At 46.6% G+C, this 20708-nt stretch overlaps 1 protein-coding gene across 1 annotated transcript in view; it reads left to right on the forward strand.

The window, feature by feature from the left end:
- The window catches only part of LOC119433900 (putative ferric-chelate reductase 1 homolog), a 97413-nt gene that overhangs the window by 63007 nt on the left and 13698 nt on the right, over nt 1-20708 (forward strand). The window contains 8 exon segments of the mRNA XM_049659377.1: nt 500-633; nt 6820-6911; nt 8141-8237; nt 8829-8939; nt 8941-9051; nt 12293-12391; nt 17408-17573; nt 18280-18387. Coding sequence (XP_049515334.1) covers nt 500-633; nt 6820-6911; nt 8141-8237; nt 8829-8939; nt 8941-9051; nt 12293-12391; nt 17408-17573; nt 18280-18387 — 918 coding nt within the window.

A 20708-nucleotide genomic window follows, 5' to 3' on the forward strand; every position in this document is an offset into this window, starting at 1 on the left:
TAGGGTAGCAAACCGGTTGTGCTAAACTGGGTAACCTCCCTCCTGTCCTCCTCCACTCTTTCCTTTCTGGACATTAAGCCATATGAATCACTTGAAGCCCATTGTCGTCGCTTTTGCGCCATCTGCAACTGCTTCCGACACCCTGTGCGCTTCTCGACTGAGTCGCTTCTGCGACGCTGAACGAAAACTTTATGAGCTCGTGCGCGCCCGTTCACGTGACTATGGTGCAACACGGCGTAACGCGGCGTAACGCGGCGGTATCCTCCACACACGCGCTTCGCCGTGTAACGGCACGGCGGAGGCCCGAGGCGTGTACGAAAATTGCAACGCCGGAGACGTGCGCTAAGCTGCGTGCTTCTCGAGTATAGCTTCTCGTATTTCTCTCGTTCTTGTTTTTTTTTGTTTTTTTTTTTACTACGTTGAAAAGTGTGACCTTTGGCGTGTGTCTCGGTGTGCTTCTTTCCTCACCGCTCCCTTTCTCTCCGTTGCGGCTTCGCAGTCACGCTCGCCGGCACCTTCAAGGGCTTCTTGATCCAGGCGAGGAAGGCCGACGATGTCGACAGCCTGGTGCCGGGAAAGTTCGTCCCCGAGGGCAACGCCAGCCGCACGGTTGACTGTGCGCAAGAGGACGGGGTAAGGCGGTCACGAAGTGTGGTCGACCCTGTTTTTTTTTAAAGTCCATTGGCTGCCGATTATTGCTATAGCACAGCGTGGCCCTCCGTACCGGTTATTAGAGGGGTTTAGAGTTTAGTTTCAGATTTTAGATACTGCGCATGCGCAGTACCGTGGCCCCTAGTTCTTGCTTACGCAAGCCGCTTGCGTCCCCTAATCTAAAGCTCTGTATTATTGCCCCGGGCTGCGCAAATTTCCGCTATTGCGTCCGTTATATAATGCTCCACAGTAAGGACCCCTTAAAAAATGTGCAGAAATGCTTGCTTTACAATATGAAGCCGTACTTTTTGGTAGCTGATTTAGTTCTGCGCGGAGAGAGGAGAAATAGAGTAAAAGCAGGGAGGTTAGCCAGACGTATGTCCGGTTTGCTACCCTGCACTAGGGAAAGGGATATAAGCATGAAATGAGAGAGAGAGAGGAGAGAGAGAGCGCAGTTTCGCGCACATTTGAAGGTGGTACGCATCGAGTCTACAAACGTTAGCCAAGACCTGTCGACTTGAGGTACTGCGATAACCGAAAAGTTTGAAACACTGTAAGCATCTGGAGAGCCCCCCCCCCCCCCCCTTCATCCCCCGCTTCCGGCTTCTTTATCCTTTACGTACTGCACACTTTGCCCTGACGTGATGCGTCTTGTTTGCCAGGACTCGACTGAATCGTGCTTCAGGAAATACGCCCATTGAGCTGCTTCAATTCGCAAGGTGATATTTGGAACGCACGCGAACGTTCTACAAATATCAGTGAAATATTAACAAAATATTGGAGCACCCTTCCTGTGGACATCCTATTTCCAGCTATTGACAACGTTTCTAAACTTGTCTAGCGTATGTTGGCTGTGGCACGATCTCCGAATTGCTTTTTAAACCTGTACTGCACAATGTGCCATGTATGCTACGCCGACATTGAGGCCTCAAAAAGCCGATTTAGCGCGTGAAACGTAACGCAAGGCCCATAGTTGCATTTTTGGTACGCTGGAGTCTAGTTTCAGCTGCTCGTAGTTCAGCAAAAACAATTACTAATTAACTATCATGCTAATTAAGTTTTAAGATCCCGTGCATTGGGGGCACGCCCGGAGCCCGCCACTACGGCGTGCCTCGTAATCATATCGTGGTTTTGGCACGTAACACCCCATAATTAATTCATTCATTGATAATTAAATTTCATGTCAAATAAATTTCTCTGTTTTTTTTGCGTGTGTGTTTGTGCAAATGTAGTCTCCGTGATCAGAAATAAAGCTTAGCAATTCGTTCCAATTTTCTTTTATGTGGACTTTGGGCATTGCATGTTTAAAAATATCCATCATTAAACAGACATTACCTTCCACACGGCGACTCACCGGTTTTGGCAATATGGCCACCATTCTAGCGTCCGCTGCTTCGATTCTCAGGGGTCTATCATCGGTTTCTGTGTGCCAGTATGTGGTTTTGATGGGCCGAAAACGGCCACCTAAGGTCACGCTTCTGCTCCTCAATTTGAATCCCCCGCGCCAAGACGGGCGAGCTGACGTAACATTCAGCGTGACCTCCCTCGCTGCCACACCGAGAATCACCCAGTGCTGACGTCGCGTGGAAGGTACCGTGGCTCCAAATAGGTGGCGCCACTCCGCTTTTCCATTTTCGTAATTTTCTCGCTTACAAAAGCTCTGTTCTCGCTACAAATGACGTATTTGTTATTATAGAAGTCTAATCTTTCTATCTAGCTTGATCTAATATTTTGTTTTAGTGTTCCTTTAAGCTGTGACTGTGAATGTGATGGCAAACTCGAGTCTATTACCGCAAGTAAGAAGAGCGAAAAGTATACCCCGGATTGAACAACAGAGAAACAGAATATGGCAAATCAGTTCTATAGAACTGATTTCTATAGAACTGAGCTCTATAGAAGTTCGCAAGGATAGAGGACGGTTAATAATAGCTCGAAACTACGTAGGTAAACCATACGGGTATTTCAGAAGGAAAGGTTCTCTGTTGAACAACGAAATTCGTCCTAGCCGGGGCCAAAACCTTTCCGAAGCAGTCTGTCTACCATACATGACTTAACCAGGAAGCTAGCAGATTCCCATAGCTGACCGCAAACCTGGATAACACTCTTCATTACTCATGTCTCGAAAATGGTGCTAGACACAGGACTTACAGCGAATGAACAATGCCTTGTGTGCTGGCTGGATTTGCAATTTCAACGTGTCCTCTAAACTTCTTGATTATTGGGAATTTATTTGTTCATTATATTCAGGGGTGACTATCACAGATCATTATGTCCGCTGCAGCGAATGATGTGTTGCTGGAAAGAATAATCTCTTGATATGCGCTGCACTCTGTCTTCATGGAAGGCACTTAATGCCTTCCCTGAAGCTCCTATAGATAAAACTAGATACATAGCATAGTGCTCCATGTACCTCAGATAACAAGAGAGTAAAAGGACCTCTTCACTCTGTCTAATCGTCCGATTGGATAGGTCTGTTCGCATAGTTGCTTTGAGGTGTTGACGCTTTGACAAGGTGTCAGTATTGCTGGCCCCTTTGATGGTGCGACGAAGCAAAAAACAAAAAAACAACAAAAAACAAGCCCTTTACTCGCAAATAAATAAATAAATAAATAAATAAATAAATAAATAAATAAATAAATAAATAAATAAATAAATAAATAAATAAATAAATAATAAATAAATAAATAAATAAATAAATAAATAAATAAATAAATAAATAAAAGACGTCAAGCGGAGTGCCAGCTGTCCTTTATGTTTGCCCTGTCCTCGGGCTGTTAATTTTTGAAAATGTACTGATAAGGCCTAGAGGTGCTTTCTTCTAACTTGTGTGCTAACCTAGTTGAAGTTAACCAAGACCCTTTCTTGATTGTATTTTCACGGGTTGTCTCAACCCACTTGACGATGGCTAAAGAACGGCCACGTTGCTTGGAGCAGCTTCAGCCGCGATAATTTGCAGTTCTCGGCTATGCTAAAATTCGTCCCCGGGATGGTATACTAAGCATTAAGGCCGCATATGGGGACGAAGTTCAAAAGGGTCATGTATAGCAAAGAAATTGCACCAGATCGTAGTGAAGTGTTTCCAATGTCTTGGGTAGATTTCGGACAGTGGCTCCCCAGTAACTCCCAAGTGTGTGAGGACTCCCTTATACAGCCTCGCTGTCTTTGATCAATTACTCACTCTGATTGCCATGCACATATCCGAAGGTATTTTTCTCTCTCTCATTCTCTTTCTTTTCTTGCCACCACTGAGAAGAACTGGTAAATGTAAGTGACATACTAAAATATGTAAACCAAACGTGATATTCTCTACTCTGACGGCGGCAAAACAGATCTAAACCAGAATATAGGTAAATCACTGCGCATTGTACCAGAAGGGTCGACTGCAGAACGAGGCTCGCAGAGCGCTTGTTCCGCAGTCGTAAATTTCTAGATTTATGCGAGGGCAACTACCCTGAATTTCTGTTTTAGGTAACTAAACCAGAAAATGGTACGCGTGAGTGCCCAAAGTGAGCAGTTATGCCGGCGCAAAGAGATGACGCGGATGGATGATGGTGCTCGTTGCCGTAGAGTAGCAAGGTGCGCCGTGATCGTATAAGATTCATCACTGTGTATTTGTGGTAGGAACTAGCAAATCGAGTGCTTGATTCTCCGTTTTAGTTGGGGTGCAGGAGGGAGGGCGAATTCCATCTGTTGACACTCGATTGATGAATAGAAGTTGGGCAAAGGGGAAAGGGGGATAGGAGAAGGATATATATTTGGGGGTCGGCCGCCCGCTCGCCGTCCTTCGCAGCCACCCCTGCCTTAGGAGAAATTTAGTTCGGAAATGACTCCACGGTGATAACTACGCAAAGTTAGTCAAGGAATAGCTGCCGCAGTAGGCGCTTGGAGATGTTGCTGCAAGCTCCAAGGAACACAAGGCGAGTGAAGAAGCAATATTGTAACAAATGCCTATTATTATTTATTCCATATATCGTAGATTGCTTTCTGTACAAGGAGAAAGCTTAACTTCTCGCCAGCGCAATTTCGTAAGTTGCGTTTATAAAAGCGCCGTAAGGTTCGCATGCTGACTATGTTTGAGGTAGCTGCCTGACTTCGAAATGTTTTTTTTATTAGTTTTGAGAGCATCGAACTGTGGGTTTTCGCGGCTTTCGGTGGCTCGGCTTCAGCGTTTTTTTCGATTTTGATTTATGAGCATTGTTTGAAACATCTGAACAGCGGCGGGCTCTTGGGCTTAAACTATAGAGCTTAACCAATCGGTTAAAGTGACCGGGCTGAAGCCGTCATCTTCCGAGAAAATAAAGAACGAGCGAAGCTCGAGGCATGGTGGCGCGAGACGAACGCAGTGTCCCTGATTTACCGCCCATCTCGGAGGCATTGCTTGAAACCTATCAGCATTGATCATTCTGTATTTTAGCCACAGATGGCGGTGTCAGTCCATCTGCTGGGGAATTTTCACTGGGCGGCCGATATAATTTTAGCAGACACTCTGTTGAGCTTTCTTTTGCCGAACAACAATACGTAAACCACTGTGTTACGTATCCCTTATTCCCGTACGCATCCCTTCCTCCTGTCCTCATCATCATCTTTCAGCACTCTTCGTTCTCTTTCTTTCTTCTCCTGTGCAGAGCAGCAGTCCGGAGCATATTAGCTCAGGCCAACCCTTCAATAAGTTTTTCTTCGTAACCTTGCCAAATCGCAAGCCTGATGACATCTATGCTTGTTTGTTGAAGCCGCGCGGCCATCATCACTACGTCTCAGAGTGTACTACGTATGTCATCATCATCATCCTATATTTATGTACGCTGCAGGACGAAGACCTCTCCCTGCGATTTCCAGTTACTCCTGCCTTGCGCTAGCTGGTTCCAATTTCTACCTGCAAATTTCCTAATTTGATCGCCCCACCTAGTTTTCAGCCGTCCTCGACTGCGCTTCCCATCTCTTGTGATGTGATCGTTCCTAACTCCTTAGTAGCCTCTCAGTATAACCTATATTGTAAAACTCTATTACTAGATGGCCTTGAGTGATAACAAAATACAGAGCAGAAGCAGTCCTCGAATTTGTCCGAGAAGCATACTTGGAAGCAGCGAATCTTACAGGACTATTACCACGGCGTGAACGTCGTCGTATTGTCTATCCTGTCTGCCTTACTCGCAAGGAAAGTCCCTAAATCAATAAGTTCCGTTGTAAGTCCAGCGGGGGCAAAAAAAAAAAAAAACGTCACTTTTACGAGTGCTCATTGAAATGAAATGATTTACCAACCAACCAACCAACCAACCAACCAACCAAGCGCAGACGGCGGCTCCGACGAGAAAACGCCCACCAAATTAGTGAACTTAGAACACAATGAATGAACACAAAAAATTAATAATAATACTAAATATATAACAATAAATAACTCTAAGCTACGCCTTAAGCTCCCGAACATTTTCTCGTCGAGCTTCATGACGTCGGATGACCACCTTTACAATTAAACAAAACAAAGGTTCTGAAGACAAGAACGATGGCATCAAAAATTAACATTTAAATTTCGTGGTTTTACGTGCAAAAAAAACAAAAACAAAAACGACGAACTCATGATGAGGCATGCCATATGGTGGCCAGCTCTGCGTTTTAGTTTTTACAACCTGGGGTTCCTTACCGTGCACCCAAGTCTATAAGTACATGAGCTTCTTCTTTCTTTGTTATTCTTTCTCGCATTTCGCCTGCATCAAAATGCACGCCACCGCGGCCGGGTTCGAACCCGGGACCTCGACCTCAGCAGCGCTACGCCATATACAATGCGCTACTGCGGCGGTTACGATGTCATCAGTCGTACAGTTGAACAAGGAATGTCTCGGGAGCCAACGCTTCGACAACGCTATTTGTCGACACTTTCCCCGAAGAAGACAAGTTCCCAAGTCGAAACGCTGGCTACCAGCGGCAATCCTCGTTTAACCGCATCTTAATTTTGATGTTTGCGGTCGCCATAGAAACGGGAGGACGTCTTTAGCAGTCGTGATATGATATCCGGAACTCTTGTCTATTGTGTGTTTTTTTTTTTTGTCATTGTTCAATACTGCGACCTTGCACTCAGATTCATTATCTGAGCTCTCTGCCTTTTCCAAGAATCTCTTGCCACGGGCAGCGCCGGTATTTGCGTCGTCGTGCTATATTTGGGTTCCATTTCAGACGGCGCTGACTCACAAGGACGGCGAGGTCAAGAGCCAGGTGACGGCCACGTGGATACCGCCGGCCAACTGGGAAGGCCAGGTGGTTTTCCGGTGAGCAACAGAGCGTTGGCTTCTGTTCTTAGTTTAACGCAGCAGTCAAAAGACGCTTGTTTTCTTTTCTTTTTGTTCTCCACGCTTTTTGTTGACTGAAAAGGCATGCGAAAGATTAATGTTTCGACCTCCAGCCGCAGGGCGTTGTGTAAGGTTACAGCACTTGGACTGTGCTCTCCGTCGTTTTCAGCACTTCCTACCTGTTCCTATGCCGTATTAAGGAAGCTAAAGACCAACCCCTTGTTTGTATTTCCATTCTTGGTGCATAGGTTGTCTATAGACTGCATGTCTAAGACAACCTATGCACCAAGAAGGTAAATGTCTGTAACGGAATGTGGACCGTATCTTCGCACTTTTTATCTGCGGTTATTATATTTTCTGCAAGCAGTACGTTTGGGAGCCCATTGACTGCAACAGGCAATAAAAAAGCAAAGAAAGAAAAAAACAATGCTTGTTAGTGGCTTATAGGCAGCATGGAGTTATATAACCGAAGAGAAAAAATGGTTAGCCGACATATTTGTGTACTAGATGTCTGTAAACGATATACAGACTGTTCAATTAAATTATTTTCTTTAAGGGTGCTGCTATGAACACTGAGCATGACAACGACACCACACCGGCATTTCGCGGCAGGTTGTATAATTCCATGGGCGCAGTACGTTTACAAACTGTGGTATAATCGAGGAAGTTCGCTGGAGTCCGTTTTTCAACAAGTGACTTGTCTTGATCAGGACAGCAACTCTCTAAATACAGGCTCCAGCGAACTTCCTTGTTAAACCGCTATTGGCGCTGAGCCGTGCTCCCTCAAGGGCTGCAGAAGATAGCGCCAACCTTTCCCTTTCCCTCAAGAACCACTTATCATCATCCGCTGTTTTATCGATGCCTTCAAGCCTCAATCTTCCCGTTAACTTCTCTCTTGTTTCAACAGCAAATTGAGGGGCATCTGCTGCGCTCTCTTTTGTAGGTGATGCGCGACTCTTGCGAGTAATTGATGCTTTCTTTGCGAAGATCCATGTTCATTCGTGCACATTTTCTTACTTTTTTTGATAAATATGAATTCGCTTTGGCATATCATTCTGAGGCCTTGTGTGGCATGTCCTTTACACGTTTACTGTCGTTTATGTGCCTTCTCAAGCCAGCCTTGTGTGATACGTAATTCCACGCATGGGATAAACTTTTTGAAGTAATATATATATCTTGTCATTGTCTTTTTTGTATGTCTTCCCCAGTGCTACGGTGGTGCAAGATTACGAGAATTACGTGGAACGTGTCCTTTCGGCGCCCGTCTCGATTCAAAAGTCGTCGCTCGAAGCAGACAAAAGAGGGGTACGTGACATTTCGTTCTCTCCGGTGACAATTGCGTGCAGAGTAAATTTGCTCTCAGCGCGACGAGGAAAATGTCTCGTGTCTATGTTCAACATCTTTTTTTAATCAAGTAAGAAAAAAAAAAACTGTTAGACAGCTGCCCCCCCCCCTTCTCAAAACAAAAATACATGCAGACACGCAAGCATACACGCATAAAATACATGACAAGAAACACACACATATACCAATCTAGTCCACGCGCGGACTTTGCATGGATGGCATCCGCACTCCAGAAACCTTGTCAATCTTCTATGCAGAGCGCGCGCAGTGATAATGTACAACCAGCGTTAAAAGCTTACTAGTTCGTGCGTTCCGCTTGACTTATCGCTTGACTTATTGCTCGACTTTGACAGTCATGTACCCCCCCCCCTCCTTACTCCCCTTACTTATGATTTCTGCTAATTTTGTAATATTGTTGTTATTTATTTATTTATTTATTTTTGCAATGTTCAGTCACCTTCGCTGAAACACACGATGTTTGTTTCTTTCCGCCTTCTCACGTACTACGACGTGCGCGCGTCCCCCGTCTCCTTGTGCTGCGTTGCATCGCAGGACGCGGTGAGCAGCACCACTCCGGCCACGAGCAGGGAGTACGCCGGCTGCGGCCAGACCATGGGCTGCTTCGGCACCCCCAAGGGCTGCGTGTCCCGCGGCTCCTGCTCTACTGCTGCTCACGCACGTGGCCCGCGGCGACGGCGTCGACTTCGAGCTCACCGCGCCGGCGCGCCACGAGAACATGTGGATCGCCGCCGGCATCTCCGAGACGCCCAGCATGGTGCGTTTTACACGGCACGGTCCCGCACACCGTGAGGAGGAAAAGTGTGCAGAAACTCCACTGGAGTTGTCTAGGTATACTACGTAAGCGTACCGCCGAGTTTCGGTTGGCCCAGCCCCCAATTTCAAGTTGGGCCACCCTCAAGTTTCAAGATTGCCCAACCTCTAATTTAAAGTTGGCCCTACCTCAAATTTCAAGTTGGCCCAACCTCAAATTTCAAGTTGGCCCAACCTCAAATTTCAAGTTGGCCCAACCTCAAATTTCAAGTTGGCGCACCCCCTAATTTCAAGTTGGTTCATCTTCAAATTTCAGTCGGCCCACCCCTACTATAATGCATTTTCGGTGGAGCCCTATGTATCCCTAGGGCATGCATAATAAACCCGATCATATGGGTATCCTCTCTGATCAGTTTTTGTTTGTTTCAGTTGTTCGTTATCGCTTATAAAGCTACCAGTCATCTAAATTTACGCTATCATAACGATTAAATGTCTTGACTTCGTAAATCACGCATTTTTGTGCAGATACAAGACATTACCCTTTTGGCGTGACGGACAGATTTTGCTGGGGTACTCGACAAATAATGCTTACGCATTAAAAAAAAGTGTGTGTGTGAGAGAGAGAGAGAGAACGAGATGTGCATCGTGTTTCTTCTTTTTATTTTTGGCTTACGAGAGGCGCTTATAAAGCTCGTATTATATATTGCCACGAAGGAACCGAGATCAAGCGATTCGCCTGCGAGTTTAATCTGAGCCCGCACTCACGTTAACCTGCTTCCATATATTGTTCAACGCTTATCCGCCAGTCTACAAACATTAGAGCCTCCGCTAGGGCCTCAGTTCGTGGTTCGCCATCGAGCGATGGTCGGCTGTTGCGTTCTTCGTCGTCCAGGCTTGTAGTATACGACCCTGTTGAAATCGTGTTACGCCGCTTCAAGAACAGCGTCGTGAAGTGAAGCATTTTCATCGTAACACCGCCACCAACTCGGCGTGAATCCGCTAGGCATTGGGTCCCTTGAAATACAGAAAACGCATCACTGCTCGTGCTTAAAGGCACACTAAAGGTAAATATTAAGTTAAGCTACAGTTATACATTAGTGCTCGAGAATCTTTCAAGGCGTCATTATTGTCGCGAACAGAGTCTTAGTAATCGCGAAATTGAGTTAAATGCAGGACACTATTAAAGACTGCCCGGTACATTTAAGCACTTGCCCGATGACGAAGGCACTCCTCATTCAAAATTTTGTCACTGGTACTCAACCACTCGTTATAAAAAAACATCGTTATAAAGCGAAAGAAAATGCGGCTTGTCCAGATTTATTTCATATTTAGAAAAATACCTCATTGACGTTACAAAATACCTCATTGACGTGACAACGACGTGGACACTGAAAGGTTTCGTTTTCCCTCGACTCTGCGCCGCCTGCGCTTTCGCGTTTCGGTAGTTTCGTTATCGAGTAGTGCTGCGCTGGTTTTGCTGGCTCGCGAACCTCGCACAAACTGCAAGTAGCCGGGAATTCCACGACATGTGATGTCGCGGGATTCCCGAACGGTCCACGCCTCTTGACCAAAAGCAGCTACAGCGGCGAATCCACCGCGCTGTCTTGGTTCGGTTGCTTTATATGGCCGCGTGTTTACATTTCGTGAAAAAACAAAAATACATTCTGCCGTCTGTCGAACGTCGTTTTAGTCACCAACGGCAGCAAAGGCTGGTGATGGCGTATGCTACGTCACCACTTCCCGGTTAGGCGGCGGGAGATTTGAATTGTGATACAGGTATACTGACCCTTGAGATTAAATTTTTTCGTTAACCAAGTCTAAGCTTGACTCGAAGCAAGCGTTGCGAGCTTTCTGGAATGGTATTTAAACAGTCAACGTCGACTTAGTATTTCCCTTTAGTGTCCCTTTAATGTGCACCTAAATCTTAGCCCAACGAGTGCTATTGTGTTCATGCGCCTCACGCGTATAATGCGGCCATGGACCCTGGCCCGAGAGTTCGACTCGCTCGCTGCTTCACTAACGCGAAACGACATAGGTGCGCTTATCCGCCGCGGCGAAAAAGAGACGCCGCCTCCAGTCTAGTGAATTTAGTACTGTGTTCCGAAGGCCGCGAAACCGCGTCGCCATCCGGAGCATGGGAAGCCGCGCACCTGTTGTCATAACTTCTCTGGCGCTGTTTAAGAATGCAAAAAGGGTTTCCTCCTGAAAGGAAAGTAGAGGCTCATTTTTCCAGCGCACATGCTGCCACGCGCGCGTAGCTGTGAAATGAGCGCAAACAGTGGGCTTTGTCTTTGCTAGTCCGCTATTACAGGTTTGCTCATCTCTTTGTCCAGACGAGATTTAGTGCCGCCTAACCAAGTTGTCCTTCCTACAGTTTCCGCCTTGATATAATTGAAACCAAGTAGGTTAAAAGGTGGCTCCGCGTGGTCGCAGCAGTTACTGGAATTCCTTGCAGTTGAACTAGTAGTAGTAGGAGTACTTATCGTCCCTTACGTAGCTGTAGTGGCGCGTGCCTTGAAAAGCAATGTCCGCCTGTAGTTCTCAAAAAAACTTCGTTCTCCACGTCCTTTACACTTGGAAAGGTATTGTCTCCTCGGGTTTCTTACGGCTACCAGGAGGTTGTCTCGGGAAGCGTGCAGTTCTAAATATCACCACCTCCCGGGTGCTTTCCTTTGTCTCAAAAGTGCTGCAATCGAAGTTTCGTGTTAAGCACGTTTTGCTCGAGGCCCTCTCCTTTGCTCAGGAAATCCTACATTCCGTTTCATACAACGGTAGGCAATGCTCCGAAGTAGAGAGACTTCTCTCTTGCTCGTATTTGCGACCAAAAATATATACTGCGTCACATATGAAAAAAAAAGTATGCTATACGGATCATCTAATAGAGCATAACATTAAGTCTCATATGTTTACGTCGCAAGAAGTTGCGTAAATGTCATTCGGAAGGCGCCGCAATGCCGAACCATCTTACCAGCAAACGAGCAAAGTGACATGTCTCAGCTGCCGCAGCGCACCGCATGCTTTCGCGACCGAAACTTAGTACGACGCAGTACTGGAAGCGCAAAGAAAACGAAACTACGCCGTGCGTATTGCTTCGCGAAAGACACATGAAGAAATACGGTCCTTTATTTTTTGTTATTGAAGTCCTGCGAATGTTGTTTGGAAAATGTGTGATGCAGGCCTACTTATGCCGAGGTTTTGTTACGTTTTCAATGTGCCAACGTGATTTTCTCTGTGTACCCTTTCAGGACATGGCCAGCGTCGTGGAGTGCCTCCGCAACAAAGGAGTGATGTCGATGCGCGAGTCTTGGAACAGTGACGGCAAGAAGAACATGCTGATTGTCAACGTGAGTGCTCTCACTCTAAAAGGACGACTGCGTTGGCTTTTGGGAATGTCTTGTACGCAGTGATGGCTTCTAGCAAACGGTACGGATGAGAGCCATGTGTAGTTTTTCTTTAAAGATGCCCTAACTACGTTTTATCGAAGTCGAGAAATGCATTTGAAGTCAAAATAGACTATTTCAGGAATACGTTGCTGCAAAAAGTACTACAGTGCATTCAGCAGAAGCGGCGTCATTAGCAATCAAAGATTGCCGATGATCCCGTTCGCGGGGCCCCCCCGCTACTTCTTCAATGCCTTGCACTGTGAATGCTACGGCGGTGAGGGGCGTGGCCAGTACGCTCCCCCTTACAGAACGTCACCGTGGCGCGCACTTCAAATTTGATTTCGGATGTTCACGGAGCCGCCACCACTCCCGATTTTGGCGCCTACGACGCGCCAACAAGTTACCGTGGAGCTCACCGTGTCTCATCGTTTTCCTAGATAGCTACGCGTGGTTTCTCGCACCGAGTGGCAAGGGATACATTTCATTTCGCACTTACCTCTACGGCAACCACACAATTTGCGAGGATCGTACGAAACGTTGCCTATACAGAGTGTTTCACTTAACTTGGGCCAAAAATTAAAAATATGCAAATGGCCACGTAACTGGACAGAACCAAGGTAATGTTGTTTGCCGTCGCTTGGAGATACTCAGATTATTTTTTTTTGCATTCAGCCCACTTAGGTAATTACTCTTAATTGATCGATCAACTTCTCAATTATTATAATTAGAGGAAAAGTGTAAATGAGAAAATGGTAGAGCAACATGAGCAACTCCCGATGCAGCTTGCTTTTGCTCAATACGGGCTACATATAAGCAGCCGACCTGTTCCAGTCGGATGTTGGCGCTCGAGCAGGCTCGCCACGCGCGTGGAGCGACGTCGCCCTTTATGTAGAGCAAGTAAAAAGTGCGGGCGCCAGATTTATGCGAATTCGTGACGAACTTTATGCTCGAATTTTCCGGGCCACTTTGTGCCACGTGGACGATCCTGCGTTCTGATTGGCCGTTTATGACTGGTGTGTTATCGAAACACCTACTATATCGCGTGAGAAGGCTGGCGCTTTTGCGACATTTGCGTCGTGCACACCGGTTTTCCGAGCCGCACCATCTGGTTGTCGCTCGGTGTCTCGTGCTGAAATGGAAATGTCCGGTTTAGTTCATATACGACACGAACTTTACCAGATCGGAGAGGATGAGTCCGGTAGAAAAAGAAAAGTGGACCACTTATATATATTCCTCCCCAAGAAATATTTCTAACGCAGGTATACACGAATAAATGAACACAGTGCGTATTAAAATAAAGGTTGTTCTATATATGGCCTAAGCGGCATATATAAAGGGCGCAATGTTTAGTTTCTCCATTTGCCCTCAACTTGACGTTTGCTTTCAGCTGAAGCGGTGCCGATAGCACTGGTATGCCTAGTCCTCTTTTCTTACTTTTATTCTTCCCGTGGTGCACTTGTGGTTGCTGACATTTGCGCGACATTGTCCGTGTCCGAAAAATTGGTCGGCAATTGTCAATGTGCTCATATAGTCGGCCTCCAGTGGTTGCATTATGTTGCACAACAGTCTGAGCGCAGTTCGAGGCTTCAGGTAGTAGCCATATAAGCCTGCCTCGTGTAATACCCGCATCCAGTAAACACTCCGAAAAGGAAGTGCGGGCCTCACACGAGTGAATACGGTATGTATTTTAGAGCGAAAGCTCTACTACGCCATGTCTCGCAAGGTCATTCATCGCCTCGCAATGACCTTGAGCCGCCGGAGCGCCAGTGTGGTGTGACGTCACGCCACGTTATCCGCTGCGGAGAGGCGTCGCAGCTGCGCTCGCTCGGAGCTTCGCCGCTGCGGTACCACGTGACTAGGCGAGGGTTTAACGGCTGCTTCGCCGGCGCGTGGTCGTTCAGACTCGCCATGGATGACGTGCCGGCTGGGCCGTCTGTGCGTGCGCTTCAGCGCAAGCGACAGGGTGAATCCAATCATCCAGTAGATATAGCTACACGGCAGGTTGCGAAATCTCAAGCAGAGGCAAAGTTGGCTGCTGAAACACCGGAGCAAAGGGAGGCCAGATTAGCACGTTATAGAGAAGCTTACCAAGCGCGGAAGCGTGCCTTAATAAATCACTGTGCGCATATTCGTTGCAAAAACAAGCCAGACAGACATTTCGCTCTTGATAACTATAGGTTTATAAGAGTTAAACCTCACCCGCCGCGGTGGCTCAGTCAGCTAAGGCGTTGCGCTGCTGAGCACGAGATCGCGGGATCAAATTCCGGCCGCGGCGGCCGCATTTCGATGGAGGCGAAAATGCAAAAAACGCCCGTGTGCTTGCGTCGTAGTGCACGTTAAAGAACCTCAGGTGGTCAAAATTAATCCGGAGCTCTCCACTATGGTGTGCCTCATAATCAGAACTGGCTTTGGCACGTAAAACTCCACAAAGAAGAAGAAGAGTTAAACCTAAGCCATCTTTTTTTAGTTTAGTTGCATTCAAAAGTGCGGGATTCTAATTCTAGCTTTAAATTTATTTTGGCGACAAGTGCAAGAATGAGTATTTTCAAGCTAACTATATACTCCGAACCAGTGCCTGCCTATTTCAAAAGCTTTCCAGGCATAAATCAATGATGCCAACACATAGAAAGCAGGCTTCTCTCTCCAAAATAGTTTGTAGCGTGGCTTGTTAGTATGGCGACATAATACTGTAAACATCGAGCGCAAGAACAGTACTAAGATAGGCACATGCCCGTGTGGCGTCGCCAACAACCATATTCACCTAAATGCGTACATTTCAAGAGCGTTTTCAGGCAAATTTCGTAAAGGTCAAGCGATTTTGACGCTCCGTGTACGTGTGAAAATTGTGGACGCATCGCTCGATGGAGGTAATGCGGTTGCACGCTCTGGCCAGCGTTGAATGCGACGCGTTCGCGAGCACGGCCTCCGAAATTGTGCGCGCTGGCAGCGTACGCAATCTTGGAGGCCATGTTATAAAGGTCGCGTCGTCGATATCGACCGGCGGGAGAACAAAAATACGAAAGAATTATGCGGAATGAAAACGCGCTGCGCGATAGGCCGCCTCAACTTGTCATGGGTACAGTGGAGTGACGACTGCTTATACAGATCAAGCTGGGAGGGCAAAACCACGAAAGGCCACTGAACACCCCACCCCCCATTAAGCGCGTGTTACAGAAAGCTGCTGCTGAGGCCTTGGCACTGTTTCCTCAGCGGTCCCGGCTGTCAAGTTGAACGTTTCAGAATCGGAGCTTCTAATTAATTGTTTTGTCTTTTTTTTCGCGGGGATGGTCAAGCGGCATAATGTGGCAATAAATTTAAAGTAAAGGGGCCCGTTTTGTGCCGATACTGCAAAAGTGACTCGCGAAATGAAATTGAAATTAACGGTAGTTCACGGTCGTCAGTTTCGTCAGTTCGTAATTCAAAGGGGCACTTAAGACGAAGGAAGTTTGGACTGAGAAAGTATTCCCTGAAAACCAAATTTTCGGTAATTTCGCGAGAATAGTTTTGTTATTAAAAAAAGAAAATTAAGGTGAAATTTGTATACTATTGAATTTCGCTCCAAGACCCCAGCGCTCGTAAATTTATATGACGTCAAAGATTCAAAGATTTTTTTTTTTCGTACTTCGGCATCCTAGGCACAGTAAAGGTTCGCGAAACTTGCCAAGTTCAATCTTTACATCCTTTAAAACACAATGCAGTCCATGTTTGACTATAAGACGATTAACTACGCCCTAACAGATGTCGTCAGAACCTATGACGTCACGCTGAGCGGGTGCAGGAACTTCAAGGCGGCGTCGCCTCTGCCTTTGTGTTCTTGCTGAATTTCTTGCTTACCTTGTACGACCGACTTTGAAAGTTGCAGTGCGTTGCATCGCGTCATTGTGCGCATTCTTCCTTTCTCGATTTATTGTTCCTCATATCGCCATTTTATGCCCTTTACCCCTTTCCTTCTCAGCACATGGTAGCCAGCCGGTATACACACAAGGGCTAACCTCCCCGTCTTTCCCTCTCTTTTTTTTTCTTCTCCGCCTTTCCGGCTTACCAAACCTCTTCTCGTGATAAGAGTGGCTCTTTTGGTTTTGTACAAGAGTCATTTACCAAAACAGGTGAAAAAAGTTGACAGTCGCTTTAGCATACGCTAAAGCGGATGAAAGCGAACGCCCTGCGTGCTCACGAGACATTCATAATCACTTGATATTCTCATTCGAATGAATTGTTACTTCCTATTACTTGTTTTCTCCCACCAAAGGTGGTTCGACTTCCGCCAAAGGTGGTTCGACTCCCACCAAAGGTTGTGGGTTCGAGTGCCTTAATTAACTCCATCTTAATTAAGGTAGAAGTTAATAAGGCACTCGAATCCAGGGCCTATGTTGGGCGGCACCATGATGACACCGTGTGGCGTGGTGGCACCATGAATTTTGGCGCCACAACGCCGGACAACGGATTTTTCGACCCATGAGCCATCTAAGGCTATCGCCACAATAATCTTCTCTTTAGTTTAACAGACCCCTATTGCGTACTCACGGATGGCCCTAGTATCATGCTTAAGACACACTGGTGGGCTAGTTGGTTAATCATGATGTAATACGGCAGCGAACTTCGATACAAGGACGTAACACAGTGACAGCGCTCGTGTGTGTTCACTGTGTGACGTCCTTGTATCGAAGTGCGCTGCCGTATTGCGTCATTACTATCATGCATGTCTGAAGCAAATGATGCGCATCCGCAGCAGACGCAGGAGCGGAGCGCTTCGAACACGTGACGTGGATTGTGGACCCCAGGTCCCAGTAACGGAAGGTGTAAGGGCCGTCGAGGCCGAGGGTATTCCGAGAGAGAGAGAGAGACTTCCCTCCATCCGAGAAATGGTTGGCGAGGAAGAGAGCAGACACGCAGGGAATCAGATGAGGGCACGCGATTCCCGCCGGAGAAGAGATTTTTTAATCAAATGAGCTTCTTTTTTTTTCTTCTCCGTTTCAGCAAACTCCTGGTCTGACGTTCTTAAAGCGAGACTACAGCGACGGAATGCTTCGGTGCTCTTGGCACCGCGCTCATGTCACCAGCGTGCAGAAGACCACGTTCAACACCGCGACCAACAGCTACTACTTGCTCTTGGCAGCCGGCCAGTTTGAAGGAAACACCGACGGTAAGATGTTTCGTCCGTTAGTCGTTCAGTGCAGTCAAATTGTTTTTCTGCACTGAAAAGGGGCTGCTCGGAAAGGACCTTTGGCGACGACGTCCTTCTTGTCTTTGAGAATCGTAGTTATCGTGATCACTATCGTGAATAAGTACGTACCTTTCTCTTCTTCACGATTTGTTCCACAATTATGTAAAAATATCCTCTATTATCTTAATTTAACAAGAGTGAGAAGAATCCCGGATATTCCTGGAGCTTCCACTGGTATTTAGCTTCCTGCGTCAATAATGAGAATGCTCTATTTCTCTCTAGCTTCCTCACTGTTCTCCCGCTTTACAAAATTTTTCCTGTCGCGTTTCACCGTCTCTTAATGATTCCTCGACGGAAATCGCAAGATAGTTGTCGTATTTGTCCACCTCTCATGGAAGCGTTCCTGGTGTTCATTTATGATTGAAGGGTCAGTTTATTTCCGCATGTATACAAAAACAATGCTGCAAAGCCACTTGTGCCCTTACCATTGCTGCTAGTTCTGGGCCCATACAGTTAATACGAAACATTGTAACACAGGTTGAAGAGGTAATGTGAATTCAAGGTGCAGATTCTAATAACATTAACAAAATTGTCATGTTATGCGCTTCGCGTGTGCGCTACTGAACTTTTTTTTTACCACATTTCATACCTCTGCTTAATCTAGCCTCTTTCTCTTGGTTTTCAGTTAAGAAAGAACACTACGAACGGGATTACACCAAGACTCCTGTTAACTTGAAGGCCATGCAGGTCGCTCTCGGCGGAGCTGGCTCCGACATTTTCATCAAGCTTCACGGTAAGCATGTGCAGGACGCCTTGCCCGTTTCTTCGCTTCCGTTGTTTCTAAAGTTAAATACTGGTTTTCATTGTGCCAAACAAACCGCACTTAACGCCGAATGAACGCATGACGCGCATTTTTTTAAAGAACAACGACGGATTTACTGTTTGTTCCTTTAGGCAACTTGCACACAAGATCGTGGGTTCGATGACCGACCGCGGCGGCCGCAACCCGGTTGGCGCAAAATGCAGAAACGCTCATGTGTCTATTTTTGGTAATTCAACCCGCCAGACAATTTTTGGATTCCGTCAGTCCCGTCAAGGTTAATGAAAGAAAGTCGACGGTACTGTACTGTAGTACTGGAAATGTGAGAGATTGAGATAGTTGGTAATCCATTCTACATATTTTTAGCGCGAAAACTTGAACGAGAGAGGACGAGGGAACGAGATACACAGGCCCCTTTATATGTCGTTCCCTCGTCGTCTCTCGAGAACCAGTTATCGCGCCAAAAACTTGGTGCACGCTGAAGAACCCCAGGTGGTCAAAGTTAACCCGAAGCGCTCCACTATGGTGTCTTTCATAGCCTCTGTGGTGCTTTGGGGACGTTAAAAAACATGAATCAATAATGCAATGAATAATTACGAAGGAAATGGCAATGACTATGACGATGAGCAGGATAGTCAGCTCATCGCCGGATAAAGATTGGTAATGACATCAAAACTCATGGCTTCACTTCTCGCTCGGAATGGCCGAGCAAGAATTAGAAACAATGCTGTAATCAAGAGAGAGAGGGACATAAGGAAGGCAGGGATGTTAACCAGTCAAGAGTCCGGTTGGCTACCCTACGCTGGGGGAAGGTAGAAGGGGAACAGAAAGAAGGGAGAGAGAGAGAAGAGCGAGAGGGTATAGAGACGTGTACGAACCGTACTACAGAGTCAAAGGCTCTCGTACAAGCCAGACGCTCTCAGAAAGTACAAAAGTGCCTTCACTGCCTTCTGAGCCAATGATCGGTGGGGACGGTGTTCTAGTATAGTCTCTTCACTCAGACGACGATCATCTAGTTTTCTAAAGCGCGATATATGCAAAGTTCTGGAATATGTTTTATTTTGTCTTTCAAGTTATCTTGTAATGTAATTGCGGACTTTGTCGAAAGGCGGGACATAAGGCATCACATCAAAATCGGCTGGTTCCACGTCGGGCGTGGACGAACTACGCAATGTTCAAGTGCGGAAGCATTTTGCTGCGAAACCCGCTGCAATGGCTAAGCGGCTATGGCGTTGCGAATGCCGAGATCGAGGTCGCGGGTTCGAACCGGGCCGGGGCAGCCGCATTTTGATGGGAGTGAAATGGACTGGCACTTGTGTACTTAAATTTATATTTGCGAAATTTCATCCTGAGTACCCAATAAGGCGTGCGGCATAATACGATCGTGGTTTTTCGCACGTAAAACACCAGAAAGTACAACAAAGCAAAAGAAAATATCATTGCGAATCTTTCACTGAATTCTATGCCATATTCAACATACTTTCCCATTCTGCATATTGCATCCGCAAAAAGCATTGCACTTGTTTTACGGCGCTTAAACACGGATAGCTGCCTCGCAACGCCATGCTCCTGACAACAACGCTAAGTTGAACAATATTCGCCCCCCCCCCCCCCCCCGCTTCCTTCCTGCCACACAAAAGAAGTCCTAGCAAAAAAAGAATACGTTCTCTTTACGAGCTCTTGGAAGCATTCACGGATTCTGCTCTATAATTCATTATGAGGTGTTGTACATGAAAAACGAATTGGGGGCTTTGTTGTCTATTCTCATTAGTAAAGCAGCTTTCTTGTCTCTCTTTCTCTCTCGCTCCCCCCTACCGCTCTCTTCCTCTTTTTATCCCCCTACTCCTTCCCCCCGTGCAGGGTAGCCAACCGGAACCACGTCTGGTTAACCTCCTTGCCTTTCTTTGCATACTTTCTCTCTATCTTCCACAAATGCACGGATCTCGCTAAGTTGTGCATACGTATGCGTTGAACATTGGTTCCTTACATCTGGCTTGCTGAAGGCACAACTGTAAGTATGGGGCAAATATCATTAATTATGTCTGTGCTGGGGCGCCAGTAGGGTAGAGTTGTTGGAAACCATTCTCTTTACCATTCAGAAACTGTCGTTTTATAAACCAAAAGGCACTTTCCAAAGGCACCCTCAGTCAGATGACAGGCATGCGCGCCTCGGAATTTAAGGAGGCATTCGACTGGTAGAAATTGAGTGCTCTGAACATATTTGCCTAGTTCATTCAGAGTGCCGTGTTCCAGCTCAGAGCGCTCGGATGCACTCTCATCTTCGATCTGGGCCG

Source organism: Dermacentor silvarum, chromosome 11 (assembly GCF_013339745.2).
Source record: "Dermacentor silvarum isolate Dsil-2018 chromosome 11, BIME_Dsil_1.4, whole genome shotgun sequence".
Lineage (NCBI taxonomy): Eukaryota > Metazoa > Arthropoda > Arachnida > Ixodida > Ixodidae > Dermacentor > Dermacentor silvarum.